This window comes from Rattus norvegicus, chromosome 18, assembly GCF_036323735.1.
Source record: "Rattus norvegicus strain BN/NHsdMcwi chromosome 18, GRCr8, whole genome shotgun sequence".
In the NCBI taxonomy this organism is placed as follows: Eukaryota; Metazoa; Chordata; class Mammalia; order Rodentia; family Muridae; genus Rattus; species Rattus norvegicus.
The window spans coordinates 73925460-73940049 of NC_086036.1; the positions used below are offsets into that span (position 1 = coordinate 73925460).

General features: G+C 46.7%; 1 protein-coding gene across 2 annotated transcripts in view; it reads right to left on the reverse strand.

Moving 5' to 3' along the window:
* The window catches only part of Slc14a2 (solute carrier family 14 member 2), a 426972-nt gene that overhangs the window by 37885 nt on the left and 374497 nt on the right, over positions 1–14590 (reverse strand). The window contains 6 exon segments of one of the 2 annotated variants that reach the window (NM_019347.3): positions 488–662; positions 1125–1174; positions 1564–1698; positions 2713–2860; positions 9759–9951; positions 13625–13753. In NM_019347.3, the coding sequence (NP_062220.2) occupies positions 488–662; positions 1125–1174; positions 1564–1698; positions 2713–2860; positions 9759–9951; positions 13625–13753 (830 nt within the window). 2 annotated transcript variants of the gene reach the window in all.

Genomic DNA, 14590 nt, shown 5'->3' on the forward strand with positions numbered 1-14590 from the left:
TGCCAAAGCCCTCTCCTGTGGAAAAATCCTTGTGCCCACCATGTCCGAGCTCTAAACCAGGGTGCGTTTCCTTCTTACCACATGTCCTTACATGTCTCTACTCCATGTCTGCCTAGGAGCCTTCCAGCCTGGTCAGTGTTACAGCATCTGTTATCTCGGTGTGTCACTGTCACCGTCATCTCAACCCTTTTCTCAAAAGACTAAGGAATGGTCTTGTTTTACACCAGTGACATGTAAATCAGACTCTTCACTTCCAACTCCAGCAATGTCGTACCAGCTTCCTTTAATGCTACAAGGGGTTGTTATAAAGATCTGGGCAGAGGGAACGAATCAGCCTCGGGATTAGGGAGGAATAGGTGGGTTTGATTTGAAACAGGTGCAAGGAGAGGCGAGGAAAGTGAGTGCTGGCCGGGTCGCTTGGCCCAGAGTTGAGACCATAGGGATGCAGACAAAGCAGAACATTTTGGCTTGGCGCTGAACTAGTCACCATTGGGGGGCTTCTGCTCGTCACTGCGTTTCGCTGTCAGGAAGTAGATGCGGTTGGCCTCTGGGTAGGTGACTTTGCTGAGTGGGAGCTTGTGGATGCCAGGGTTGTTGCTTGTGAGGAGAAGGAAGGTGAGGGTGGAGAGACAGAAGGCCCAGGTGCCCGGTGGCACACCAACCTGCAAATTGAAACCAGAAATGGAAGGATGTTGCTAGGCTCCTGCCTTGGGCCAGAAACCTGGGGAGAAGGATAGGATAGAGACTGAGAATGAAGAGCCCTGCCTTCTGCCTAGATTCAGAGTGTCCAAGGAATTGAGGTGTTGCTCTCTTTGGGTACACTCAGATCTTTTAATGCTGGGCTGGAATAGGTCTTACTCCCAGACCTAGAGGGCCATCTGTCTATCCATGTTCTCTACGGTTGTCTTTTCAGCACACACACATACCCATACACCCTAGAGCTCCACACTCAACATTCTTTGGATAATTCATGGGTAAATCTCAACACTCACAGTGGGTAAAGGACAGGAGTGTATTACCCTTACACCCTTCCTCAGTCTGCTTCTATAGGACCCCAAGGGCCTGGAAGCTCTGCTGGGGGCGGGGGAAGACCTTAGCTTGGTGTTCAGACAGTCTGGACTTACCACTGCCATCATATTGGAGAGGGCCGCTCCCGTGTACGCACAGAACAGGGCTGTGGAGGAACAAGACCAGGAGAGTCAGCTTCCCAGAGCCTGTCTTCTTCAGCCACTGTCCTAGCAAAACAGGAGCTCGGACGCAGAGCTGGCTTTCCGACAGCCTTAATGTTCTATGCCAGCCTTTACCTGAGTGACTCCTTACTTTTCAGGTATCCTCCCACCCGCACTGTGCACTCGCTGAGGGCAGAGGTTAAAGGTTACACATCCTTCTATCCTCTCACACACTCATCATGGTTTCTCATAGCGTCGATGGTCCTCACTTTGAGTGTGTGTGTGTGTGTGTCCTCGTCTTGTCCCCACCGATTTTGAGAGCGAATTAGCACAGAAATAGACCTAATAAAAGGCCAGCCAGAGGGGCTTGGTTGTCACTTTCTTAGAAACCTACCACAGACAAGTGCCAACAGGTGTGTCTGCCAGGTGAGTACGTAGAACATGCCTCCAATGGCGACACAGGAGAGGACACAGTTGTAGCTCCAAAGGCCCGTGTAGATCGTCTCGAAGGGAGTGGCCACCGTCAGTGCTACGAGAGAAGGTGCGGTGGAGAGACCTCTTCTGGGTAATTTTGGACCACAGAGGACCACAGGCCTTCCCCTGGTTGCTGCCAGGCCTCAAGGTGGCCTCTGTCCCCTCATTCACCATATCCCTCCAGCTCTGGTTATCAGAGGGGCCCCTGTCACCATCACGTGATCATGGGAAACCTAATGGTGAGAGAGTCCTGGACTCACACAGTGGGATGCATATGTGTGCATGTGTGTGTGATGATGTCTGGGTTAAGGAATAGCCTAGGAAGGGAGGTCAGTACCTCCTTCACCCCAAGCAACTGCACTGTCAATCATTTCAATTCTGTTTCAGAGGCTGGAGGAAGAACAGGTGCAGACGCACATGATGGATACGGAGGACGGCGTGTCAGAGCCTCAGGGGTGGGTGTAGACAGTAGGCCAATATGGCTGAATTGTATTGTTGTTAAGAGGTTTTGATGAATTAGAAATTATTCCCAGTTACAATTTTTTTTGGGGGGGGGGAGGAGTTCTGTTTCTAAACATTAGATTAATTCAAAAAAGATAGTCTTGTGCTCCCAGGGTCTCCTACCCTGTTCTCCGACTCTATTGTGAGAAAGAGCATACCCATATATAAATGTGTGTACATACACATACATATGTGTAGGAATATGAAATTACACTTGAGAAATGCCAATCCAATTTTAGGAAACCTTTCGTTTTATCTTGCTTTTAACACTCCCAAGTGCTGGACCACACGCACCCATCTTGGGCCATCACTGCTCCAGCCCTCCAACTCCCTCCACTGCTGGGCTCCACAGTAAGGGCCCTGGCGTTTCCCCACATGCTCTGTTACTTCAATCTGCTCTCCTTGGAGGAGGCTCAAGGAAGGGGAAAATAGATTTTTCTCCCCCTGACAATGTTTGAAGCTCTGGTGAAGACAAGTCTGGAATGGTTCCTGTGTGCTGAGGAGAATGGGATGAGGAAAATGACCCTAAAGATCCCCCCCCCCCCATGGAGCTGGGATTCTCTCTCACCTGCCAGCAGCCCCACAATGGATCCTATGGCTGCGTGCAAACAGATGAGGGGAGAGGAGATAAACAGAGCCACCAGGATCACGCCGCCTGTCCAGGGGTTGTCACAGCCGTAGACCTGGCCCACCCCAACGGGGATGGTTTGTAACAGCTGCAAAGACAACAGAACGCAGGTCACTGGGCAGATAATACGAACTCCAGGCAGCAGGGCCAACACCAGGCCAGTGGGTAATGAAGGGGAACCAGAGGATGGCTGTGCTCTCCAGCGTGAGAGAGAAGAGGGGGAGACTCAGGCTGGAACAAATAGTTCCTCACTCCACCACCTACCAGGCATCCATCATCTATCATGCCGTCAGGTGCAGTCCCTAACACGGCACTGGGCATGAGCACTTCTGGGGAACACATGGATTTTACTTTGAGAGGAGAAACTTTGAGAGGGCCAGAATGTACCTCCTTTCTAGACTCTGACTGGGGTATAAGGCCACCAAGGTATTTCCTAAAGACTTCTCCAAACCCTAGGAATGTTCTAGGAATGTTGTAAACATTTTAGGCTGTTCTCGTGGATGATTTGATAAATGATGGTTGGTGTAGGGCCTCTGAAAGTGACTCCTGGTCTAAAAGTGTTTGTTACCCTTCCTGTCTTTGCATCAAGACACTGTTGACTTGTCCTCATTGAGGGAGCTAATGACCTTGCACTTTTAAAATGTTATAATCCAAATCAGGCAATAGAAATTAGACTTAGACTTGTGTTTCTTCCTCTTCCTCCTCCTCCTCCTCCTCCTCCTCCTCCTCTTCTTCTTCTTCTCCTTCCTCCTCCTCCTCCTCCTCTCCCTCCTCCTCCGTCTCCTCCTCCTCCTCTAATTCTTTGGGGGGTTGTGAGGTCACAAGCAGGGCACAGACCTGCGAAAACTGGGAAGTTTTCACATCGGGGTGCATGATGGGAAATTCTCAAATATCAATACAAATACGTTGAAAAAAATTCTATAATCCTAGGGCACCGGAGAGATGGCTCAACATCTAAGAGCATTTGTTGCTCTTGCAGAGGACCTGGGTTTTGTTTGTAACATCCAGAGTATAGCTCACATCCATTCATAAGTCCTAGTCCTTGGGAACCAAATACTGTCTTCTGAATCCTACTGGCACTAGACATGCACTTGGTGCATATACAAACATGCAGGCAAAACACTCACACATATAAACCAAGTAAATATAAACAAACTAATTTTGCAGTTCTCGTGACAGCTCACGCTGGTGAGGATGTGGAGTGAGGGGAACACTCGTCAGCTGCTGGCAAAAACACAAACTTGTAGAGCGATGATGGAGTCAGTGTGGTGGTTCTGTGGGAAACTGAGAGTCAATCTACCTCAAGATTCAGCTATATTATTCTTGGGCATATACCTAAAGGATGTTTCATCCTACCACAGAGACACTTGCTCAGCCATGTTCATTAATGTTCTATTCATAATAGCCAGAAATTGGGAACAATCTAGATGCCCCTCAACAGAAGAATGGATAAAGAAAATGTGGCAATTTACACAATGGAGTATTACTCAGCCATTAAAAACTAGACTAATGAGAGTCATAGGTAAATGGGTAGAACTAGAAAGAATAATCCTGAGTGAGGTCACCCAGACCTAGAAAGACAAATATGGAATGTATTCACTTTCATGTGGATATGAGCTGTTAAGTCGATAACCAAGCTACAGTCCATAGAAGCTCAGAGGTTAGGGATAGAGTATGGGGCTAGGATTACAGAAAGATCTCCACTGGAAAGGGTAGCTATGGACAGATGAGGGGGTGATGGAATTGGAGGATCAAGTTGGGAGGGGAAGGCAGAGGGAGAGAATAATGGGAGAGACAGCTAAAATGAAGGGCCATTACATGGGTAGTATGGACACCTAGTGTGGTAGAAGCTTTCTAAAATATATACATATATGAAGGTGGTCTAAATGAAATCGTGAAATAATGGGGGAGATAGAGCCCCAATTGGCCATTTCTTGTCACCAAATGACAATCTGGTATCAGGATTAGGTTACATCAAATTGAACCATTGATCAAAGGGGTTCTATGGGAATCCCCAAACAACCCAGGCTGCTGCCAAGACCACTGGTTGCCCTCCACAAGCTGACAGCAAAGCCCCATTGCTGAAGACAGCGCCCACACAACCCACTGCATTATGTGCGGGCTGAGCTGGTGCCTACATAGAGCCTTCGTCCTTACATTCTAGTGCCTTTGTTACAGGGAGGTACTCTGCACCGTACCAAAAGAGAAACATAGACACCAACCCATCCATAAACCATTTGATCTAAAATGGTGTCCTGACTATAAGATATGCTAGCGGAATAGTGTCACACTCTTGTGAGAGTAACCAACCAATATCTGGTGTGACTCGAGGCCCACGCCATGACATGGAATCCATACCCAACACTGATCGGGTGACCAAGAGCCTGACACTTGATGGCCCAGAGACTTTGGATAAAATCAAATACTACTGTTCTAAAAAAAAAAAAGATGTAGCAATCAAATGACTCCAAAATGACATTATGCTATCCTCTTAGATCAGTGTGTCTTTCTCAGCTGTCATCGGAGAAGCATCCTCCAGCAGCAAATGGGAACAAAGAGAGACCCAGACAATACGCAGAGAGTGAGAGGCCTTGGGAATCTAAGCCCTAAGTGGGATGTCAAATCCCTCCCCTCACAGCTCCGGGAACCCTACAGAAGAGGAGGTGGAAGGTATAAGGGCTCAAAGGGATGGAGGGAAGAAAACAAGTCCCTCTGCTGATCAAAGCCCATATGAGCTCACAGAGACTGAGGCTGCATGCACGGAGGCTTGCCTGGATCTGGACTAGGTCCTCTGTGTAGACTATGGCTTCCATTTTAGTGTTTTATGGAATTCCTGAGTGGGTCTCTGATGCTTGTGCCTTCTCTTGGGCTCTTTTCCTTCCCTTTGTCCTATTCCATTCTGACATGTTACTTTTCCTTTTATGTGATACTGTATTTATTATTATCCCCTAGAAGGCTGTTTGCTTTCTAATGAGAGGCAGAAAGGGAGTGGATCTGGATGGGAGGGGTTGCGGGAAGGAACTGGGAGGAGCAGAGAGAGGGAAGCAGGATACATTATGTGAGGGAAAAAAAATCTATCTAAAAATAAAAAGAGAACAATGCACAATTTAGAAAAATTCTGTAGATCTTTTCTGTATTAGCAGATCATGTGACTTTGAGAGATGAGCGCTCTTTATGGGTGAGCATAAACACTGGAACCCCTGGGGAGCTCTCAGCAACAAACCTAGCCTGGCTTCTCCAAGGGTCCCAGGGAATCTAAAGACGATGGTGTGCTTCCCTGACTGCGCGTGGATATCACCCGTGGCAGTTTGAGGTCTACTGGATTCATAGGTCACCCACTTTAGATGTCGGCAGCCAATTGCTTTGTCTTTTTCAGAACTTTGTGGTTATCAGTAGAATTCGGTTTTAGAATATGTCTGATCTCCTTAGGGAGCAGAGGACTTTCAAGTGTTGGAATCTCTTGTTTTCCAGTGGGTGGCCTCTAATAATGAACTTTGCTACAAGCTTATGGAAGGAATTGTAGCAGTGGGGCCTGGGCCTAGTCTTAAGGACCCAGAAGATGTGGGCCGGAAGTCTCAGCAGGTGTCCAATGACATGCGGGGCATCTGAGGAACACAGGTTGAGAGCCCAAGCAGTCAAGAATGAGAGGAATTTGGTGACAGTGTCCTTGGATAGAGCCTGTGTTTAGAATGAAGCTCCTCTACCTTCATGGATCCATACTTTAGCCTGTGAACTGGGTACTGCCACTGCTCCACACCGCCCCACCACGCTACTGCAGACACCTGAGGTAAAGAGCAGTCAGGTGGACAGTGGAAATTTACAGAGCACCTGCCTCCCTTTCGTCATTCTCAGGTAGCTGCAGGCTGTTTACACAAAGAAGCCCATCCACCCTGTTCTTTCAGGGTAAAAGTGGAAGGGAATTGATCCTTTCCCGACTCAACTCAGATTTAAATAGTGTTGGGGAGAGACTTTGCCAGTCGTTAAGAGTAGTGGAGTTCTGGGCAGGTGAGAGGGCGAGCTTGGGCTTCAAGGCACCTCTTCTGTGACCCATATCATCATAGTGGTTGCCACAGCACTGAGGCATTCGCCTTTGCGTAAGCCAAGGCTTCTTTCTTAGGTTGAGCCATGACGTGGCTGACAGTGGACAGGGACTCTGTCCTTTTTGCCTATCAGATGGCTGACCTTTGACAACGAAGTTTAGCTTTTCTTCCTGCTCCTTTTCACTATTGTCTTGTCCCTGGAGCCAAGCCTTCCTGGGAAGGCAGGGTTCTGATCTTTCCAAATTCTTGGGTTAAGGTCTCAACCCTGCTTCTAAGACCATTCTGCACTTAGCTCCAGAACGAGGCAAAACTTAAAGAGAGAAAGCTTTCTGCTTTAAGGCGAGAAGAGGCAATTTCTCTCTGGAAAAGTATTCACGGACAATGTGATGCCACCAAGGAAGGTTTGACAACCAGCCAAGTGTTTGTAAACCCAAAATGCCAACGACTTCAGAATCTCTCACATTATTTGACCCAGCGTTTGGTGAACCAAGTGGGAAGAGGTATCTTTTTGGAGAGGCTGAGGGGTTGGGTAGACTGTGGCTGTCCCTAGAAGACCTTGGAGGTGTGGAACTGAGCACCAGTAGAGAGCCACGCTGAAGCTCAGTTATGCACAGCAGCTGTGGCTTGGCAGTGAGGACCCAGCAGTTAAGCCTGTTTATATCGGAGGACTTGGGTTGTTTTCAAACGCTGAGAAGACCATGACAAAGTCCAGTTCTAGGCACTCTGAGAAGCAGAGGTAGAAGTGTGGGGTAAATAGAAGGAAGATGAATTGGCACGGACCATGTAGATATGTCTATGATTTAAGGGACCTGGTGATAGGTGGACTCTTTTGAAAAGTAGTAAGTTTCAGCATACAACGACTGCCCCAAGGTTAGGCCCACATCCTGCCTTGGAGTGTGAGGTGGTAGCTCACAGAATTTTGCAACAGCTGCCTGGGTGTTGAGCTAGCTGAACATTGTCCTTGGACAACTGTTTCTGTGCCCTAGTTTCCCTGTTTGTAGATTGGGAGTGACGGTAGTACCTACAGGGTGAAACGAGTTAATATCCTAAGGGTGTAGGACGGTGTGGTCCATAACCGGTGTGCATTTATGCCACATTAAAGTGTTGCACATAGGAAAATATTAGTTGGTAGTCATTTCTACATTTGTGAACAAGGCTGGGATGTTTCTTTAATTCTTCATACTTTTAGAATCTTATGGTAGATTTATATTATACCTCTTAATCCTTAATGTCTAGAGGTCAAGAGAGTAAATAAACATGCACATTTGTAAGCAGGTTACAGAGTGGAACTCCTCAGTTCTGGGTCTCTTGGCATCTCAATCACATAATTCTTTGCTGGGGGGGGAGGGGGTTGTTCTGTGCTTTGCAGGAGATTGTGATGGTTTGCATGTGCTTAGCCCAGGAAGTGGCACTATTAGAAAGTGCAGCCTTGTTGGAAGAAGTGTGTCACTGTGGGGTGGGCTTGGAGACCTTCTTCCTAGCTCCTTCTAGGATGCTGAGTCTGTTCCTGGCTTCCTTTGGGTGAAGATGTAGAACTCAGCTCCTCCTGCACCATGCCTGCCTGGATGCTGCGATGCAGCCGTGCTCCCACCTTGATGATAATGGACTGAACCTCTGAACCTGTAAGCCAGCCCCAGTTAAATGTTGTCCTTTATAAGAGTTGCCTTGGTCATGGTGTCTGCTCACATCAATAGGACCCTATCTAAGACACTTAACAGTGTCCCTGGATTCTTCTTACTAGACACCAGCACTCTGATCTGTTTACTATCTCCATGCACATATGTGTGTGTGTGCTCTCATGTGTGCATGGTGGGTATGAAGGTGGGCATCTGTGGGCCATAGCACGCATGTGGAGATCAGAGGAAAACCTGGGGAATTGGTTATTTCCTCTCCAAATGCATGCTGAGGGTTGAACTCAGGTGAATTTTGATTATCAGACATGGCAAACATTTTTACCTGTTAAGCCAACTCCTTAGTCCAGTCCTTATTCCTAATCCCGCTCTTTCTTTTTAATCTCTTCGTTCAGTCCTTTCTATCTTTCTTCCTCTGTTTTTAGACTTGTATCCCCTGCTGGGCTCAAAGTCACTATGTAGATGAGGATTACCTGGTCATATTTTTCATATCTTCCATGTGTCAGATTATAGTCATGGGCCGCCACACTTGGTGTATGTGATGCTGGGGATTCAATCGAGGACTCCGCCTATTCCAGGCATGCACTCGACCAACTGAGCCATATCCTACCACTGGCCATGTTTACAATAACAGAACATTTCCAGACATCCACTAAGATTTCCAAGGAGTAAAGATTACCCCCTGCTTGAGAACTGTTGATAGAGAGTAGGCAAAGAAGAATCTACCCCATCTTCTCTAGATAACGCCCAATTCGATACTACTTTAAAGCATTGATTAACCTCTTATTGCCTTATCAAATGGCCCATCTCATCTAATCTTTCTATTCAACAGCAGCTACCCTGAATCGCCAGCTTCATACTCATTGTTCACTGTGGGTCGTCTCTGTTCTTGGGCAGAATGTAGGTTTTAGGATTAGTTTCTTTCAGGTACATTGTTATCTGAAAGTTCCAAGAATGTGATAGCTATCTAGTAGAGATTTGTTGAATGTACAGCTATGACTTCAAGCCTTTCTAGTCTGTGTGGAGGCCATCATTTGGCCTCTTTCCCCTCCCCGCCTCCTTCTTTTAAATCAAGACAGGTTCTCATCATGTAGCCCTGGCTGCCCTCCCTGGAAATCCCTATGTAGAACAGGCTGGCCTTGAACTTGTAGAGTCCCACCTGCATATACCTCCTCTGCGTGCCCTATTAAACGTGTGCACTGGCACGGCCAGCCTCATCCCATTTCTGTCGAAGGACAGAACCTGGTTAACCTACAAGCTGGTTAAGTTAAAGGGTCCATAGTAGAGTCCCTCGGGTTGCCATCGGGTGACTCACCAAAGGCATCTCAATCTCTGACCAGGTGATGTTGGGCGCTGAAGACGCAGGCTTCACAAGCGTCGTGGGGAAGAAAAGGTTGTAGTGGCCCGTAGCTGCCAGGTACAGTGTTAAGGCGATGTTGAAGGGCAGTGTGAAGACTGGCAGGTCCCACTTGGCGAAGACGGTGCTCAAGGCACTAGAAATAACTGGGCTGTAGAAAGGCGACACAGAGCATTACTCACTGTGAGTATCCTCAGACTGACCCCGTCTTTATCTCTGACTGTGGGAATAACTGCCATCCCCGGTCTTCTCGCTTCCCATGGGGTTCCAGTGTTCACTGATCCAGGATTGAGAAATTCTCAGTTTGAGAAAGCAAATTAAAAACACAATAATTTGAATGGAAGACCTTGTGAAATAGTTTAAATACCACTCTCCCCACCACACATACACACAATGGAGAAAACCAAACAGAACAGGATCCTTATACAATGTCATTATTGCCTTTGTGTACCAGCCGTGGCCCAGGGCTGTGACAGCATTAGTAGGGTCTGACTTTCTAGACAGATGATCCTATAATGTATAGGCAATGAACAGGGTTGGCCAGATGAAACGAAACATTCAGTCGTTTGCATACTCTGCTTCCCTTGGTCTCTGGTCTACCCCTGGGAAAGAGCGTGGATTTTGGACACAAGTGGAGCTGAATACAAATCCAGGCTTGAGGCTACATGAACGATGTTAAGACATACATTTCTCCCAGCTTCAGTTTCCCCTGGAAGGGACTAGCCCCTCTAGATGTCCCATCCATCTCTTACCCTCAGAGGCAGCTGGACAAGGCGGGAAACCCCATGACCTGGTTGCAGTGCCTGTCTTTCATTAGGGGCCACGGATCTCACACGGGCACACAGGCCTGCCTGAGTTTAACACGCGGCAAGCTGGTTCATGCTTGCTTTTCTCCTTGATTCTTTCTGTCTGCGTCCCTTTCTGTCTGGGTCAACCGCACGGTTTTACTCACTTCATAAAAGAGTGATGGGATGAGGCAGGTTTCATTTTCTAGACCGTAAAACCCCACACCGTGCCAGCTTTGTTCTCATACTACCTCTCTGCCTCCCGCACTTCTCCCCCTGCTTTTAGGTTCGGATCCTTCTCAAGGGTTTTTCTCTTCCAATAGTCTTTGTAGAGTATATCTCTTTTTCTTCCATGCCGTCCTTCCAGGCGATGGTACCCTTCGTCGTGTCTACTTTCAAATACTTTCTCTGTTTCCCTTGGCACACGCTCCTTTCCTGCTCGGAAGGGCCGGTGATCTGTTAGCCCAACCGTTCTGCCTCTATCGTTCCTGAACCCCATCCAGTCAGGTGTGTGTTCTCAATTACAGCACAGAAATGGCTCTTGTCAAGTTCATTGAATGGCATCTCACTTGGCGAGTTCACAGTCACTCCCTTCCTCTTAAATTAAAATTGGAATCTGGCACTGCGTGCAAATACTCTCTGTGTGGGCTACCACGTCATGGAACTTTCTTACATTACTCTTTCCTCACTCTGTCTCAAGTTCCCCGCTGCGACATTATCCTCTTTCCTGCCAGACATCTAATTATTGATAGATTCCTTGGTTCTGACTTGGATCCTATCTCTCTTCGGCCTTCTCCTTTGGGTGATATTCTTTAGACCCCCTAGATGAAACACCCATATGCTTCTGCCTTTCAAATGGACTCCACCATTCTAGATTTCTGTGTCCAGCTGCTGTCTCAACACGCATGCGTGGAAGTCTCACACACACTGTGTGGATGGCGGTTTTGTTTGCTCTTAGACTGCTACATAGCCCATGCACTCAGGCAAATGGCAGTGGTGTATTGAATTCCCCTCCCTTTCTCATCCCCAGCTTCTCAGAAAGTCTTGCTGCCTTTGTCTCTCTTAAACCCCAAGCTTGGTTTCTTCTGGAGACATCCATGGATCTTATCCTAGTCCAAGAGCTCCTGTCTCCTGGATCTTTTTAGTGAATCTTAGGATTCTGCAACCTCTCTTGTTCGATCTAAACCCCCTCTCCACTTTGTAGGCAGGGTGGTTATTTAGTTTCCCATTCCCATCACTGCGCTAAGCTGAACCTTGCAACTGTGTTCCATTTTTACTACAGATGTAACAAAACCCAAAGTATTTATAGAGTACATATGGCTAGGGACCCCGTCTACTCTACTCTCACTGCCACATCCCCATCATTCTTAGGGGCTTAGATGGCACATGACTTCATGTCATATAAGTAAAAACTCAAATTCCCCACCTGCCATGTGTTTCTCCCTGGCCATCCATGTTTGGAACCACTCTCACTTTTCCCAAAGTACTAAACACATCCTGAAAGAACTTTTATTTACTAGTTTATAAGTTTACCTCTTATAAACTAGTTAATAAAGAAAAAAACCCCATAAACCCAAGAGAACAGCAGTTTCTCCTTAGCCACACCTATCCATAGTCCCTGTGCTCACTGAGTAGTCTTAGTCACTCAGACTTTGTCTATTGGATGAATCTTGAAAATAGCAGTGTGATTCCCCAGGCTAAATGGACTGAGTTTTAAGGGCTGTATGGACGGATTAATGAATGTTCCAGAATAGAGGCAGTACAGAATTCCAGGACCCAGTGTTTTCTGCCTTTTAATTTGAGAAACGGGGTTGGAGTTATTGAATTCTAAACTCCCATTCAGTGCCATATGGCAGAGAGGCTGTGTGGAGGGCTTGAATCTACGTAGTTATAAAACAACACATGCAAATGAGGGTGAGCTGTGCTCCTCCCTGGGGGACATGTGGGGAGTATTAAGGAAACCCCCTTACAGAAATGACCATTTTATTTTTTGTCCCAATGCATCAAGGAAGATAGAAACCCCCAAGAAGAAAAATAAATTGCCCAGGATGCCTAATGTAGTAATTTATTTGCAAGCATGGCGGAAGAGCAATGAAACAGTACTTAAGCTAAATTGAACTAACTGGTTTTAGTAACTCCAGACTTTGAAACCTAAGAAAGACATTTACTTCTTAGAGATGTTAAAAATAAATCACTACATCTGATTTATTGCTGAGGACAGGAATAAATCACCATGTCTGAGAGGAGTTGAGAGCACGGTGGTAGAGATGTGCGCTGTGAAATGTTGGGGGGACACAGGTTCGTAAAATAGCAGGCGTACTGATGGGCATTTTGGACACTTTACTGACCTGCTTTAAATTCAAACAGAATTAAGTTCATGTGTGTGAATGGCTAAGTGCACTCTTTGTCCCTAACTCTCTTTCCTCTTGAGGAAGCTCTCCACCGAAAGCTCTCGTTCCAAGATTGTGCTTTGCGTACAAACCTCCTGGTCCAAGAAAGCCTTGTGATTCTATTGTGTGCATTTTCAGATCAGAAGGCTTAGGCCTCACAGTGGATAATTCCTGTGTAGCCTGGAGTTTAATAATGCAGATTCTAGAATCGGAAAGTCCGCCTCAGGAACTCTGAATGTATGACCTGGAACATGCCTTCTCTATGCCGTAGTTTTTTATTCTGCAGACTGGAATAAATATGATCACACCTCACTTAGCACTGTGCCTGGTGCTTACAAACTATTCAATAAATGCCAGTTTTTATTACTTATGAAGGAAGATTAGCAACTCCAATAAAGCAAATCTATCATCTATCTATCTATCTATCTATCTATCTATCTATCTATCTATATTGCTTCAAAGGATCTTTGGTAATCTATATCTTCACCTAGCCCTACTGTATTGCTTCTGAAGTCATGAACTTGTGGGTTTTCATGGTGTCTTGCTAGACAAAATCATCCGTTTATGGAGACACTGGGCTACACAAGCGTGCATTTCTCATCTCAACCCAAGGAGCATCTCTGTGAACAGAAACAGGGAGGTACGTCACCAGGCCATGGATGCGAAGGTCACAGGAAACAGAAGCCACCAGTAGTAGTCTAACTTCTCTGAGAAGACAGCCACCAGGAGTCCCACCAGCATCCCGTTGTACCCATGGAGTCCAGAGGCGATGGCTGACCTGGGTTGGGGTAGATGATATTTTGCATTAACCTTTGATAGTTGAATGTAGTGAACTGTTTCCTCTCAGAACTCTGGAGTAATTTAGATGATCCCTTTAATAATAGATGAAAAGCGAGGCCCATAGGTGAGATGGCAGACTAGAGACCTCTTGTATGTGACCCAGTGAAAGAAATGTGTCAGGGCGAGTAGAAAATAAAATATATCCAAAGAGAAAGAGAGGAAATGCTTCAGAAATAAAAAACAGTGTCAGGATAGCAGAGGTTAAGTGGTGGTTCTTGCTGATAATGACCTCTTGGGCAGGAGAGGGCCAGCAGTAGAGAGGCAATTTCCTGGCTCAGAGGCCTATGCTGGGTGCCATCTTGAGAGGAAACCCATTGTTTGCAATAGAGCGAACTAGGGGTCTGTAGACAGAAATGGTCATAAGTCAGAAAGCCAGACCGGAATCTGTCCAAGCTCCAGCCCCGCGAGATAGTTGTGTAGCAAGAGGAGAATGACACAAGCCAACAGGATAGTCAAGAGCCCTCTCTGAAGGCAGACGTGTGTTTACAGAAAGGATCCTTCAATCACACTGTCTTGGAGCACACTTAGTTGACTGTGAATCATTTTGGGCTTTGAGTCTCAGGTTGGCGGGTGCTACCTGTCCACCGTGTGGCTTACTGCCACAGAGCCATGTCTACGCATTCTGATGTCCCACTGCAGCGTTTGCAGTCTGCAGTCTCACCTCTCTAGTGAGACGCCTACCGCTCAGTGGGTTTTAAAAGTAAAACAGTAGATCTGCCTCTATGGGTCCTGAGGTGGCAATTGCTTCCAATCTTCAGAATACATGGAGACATCC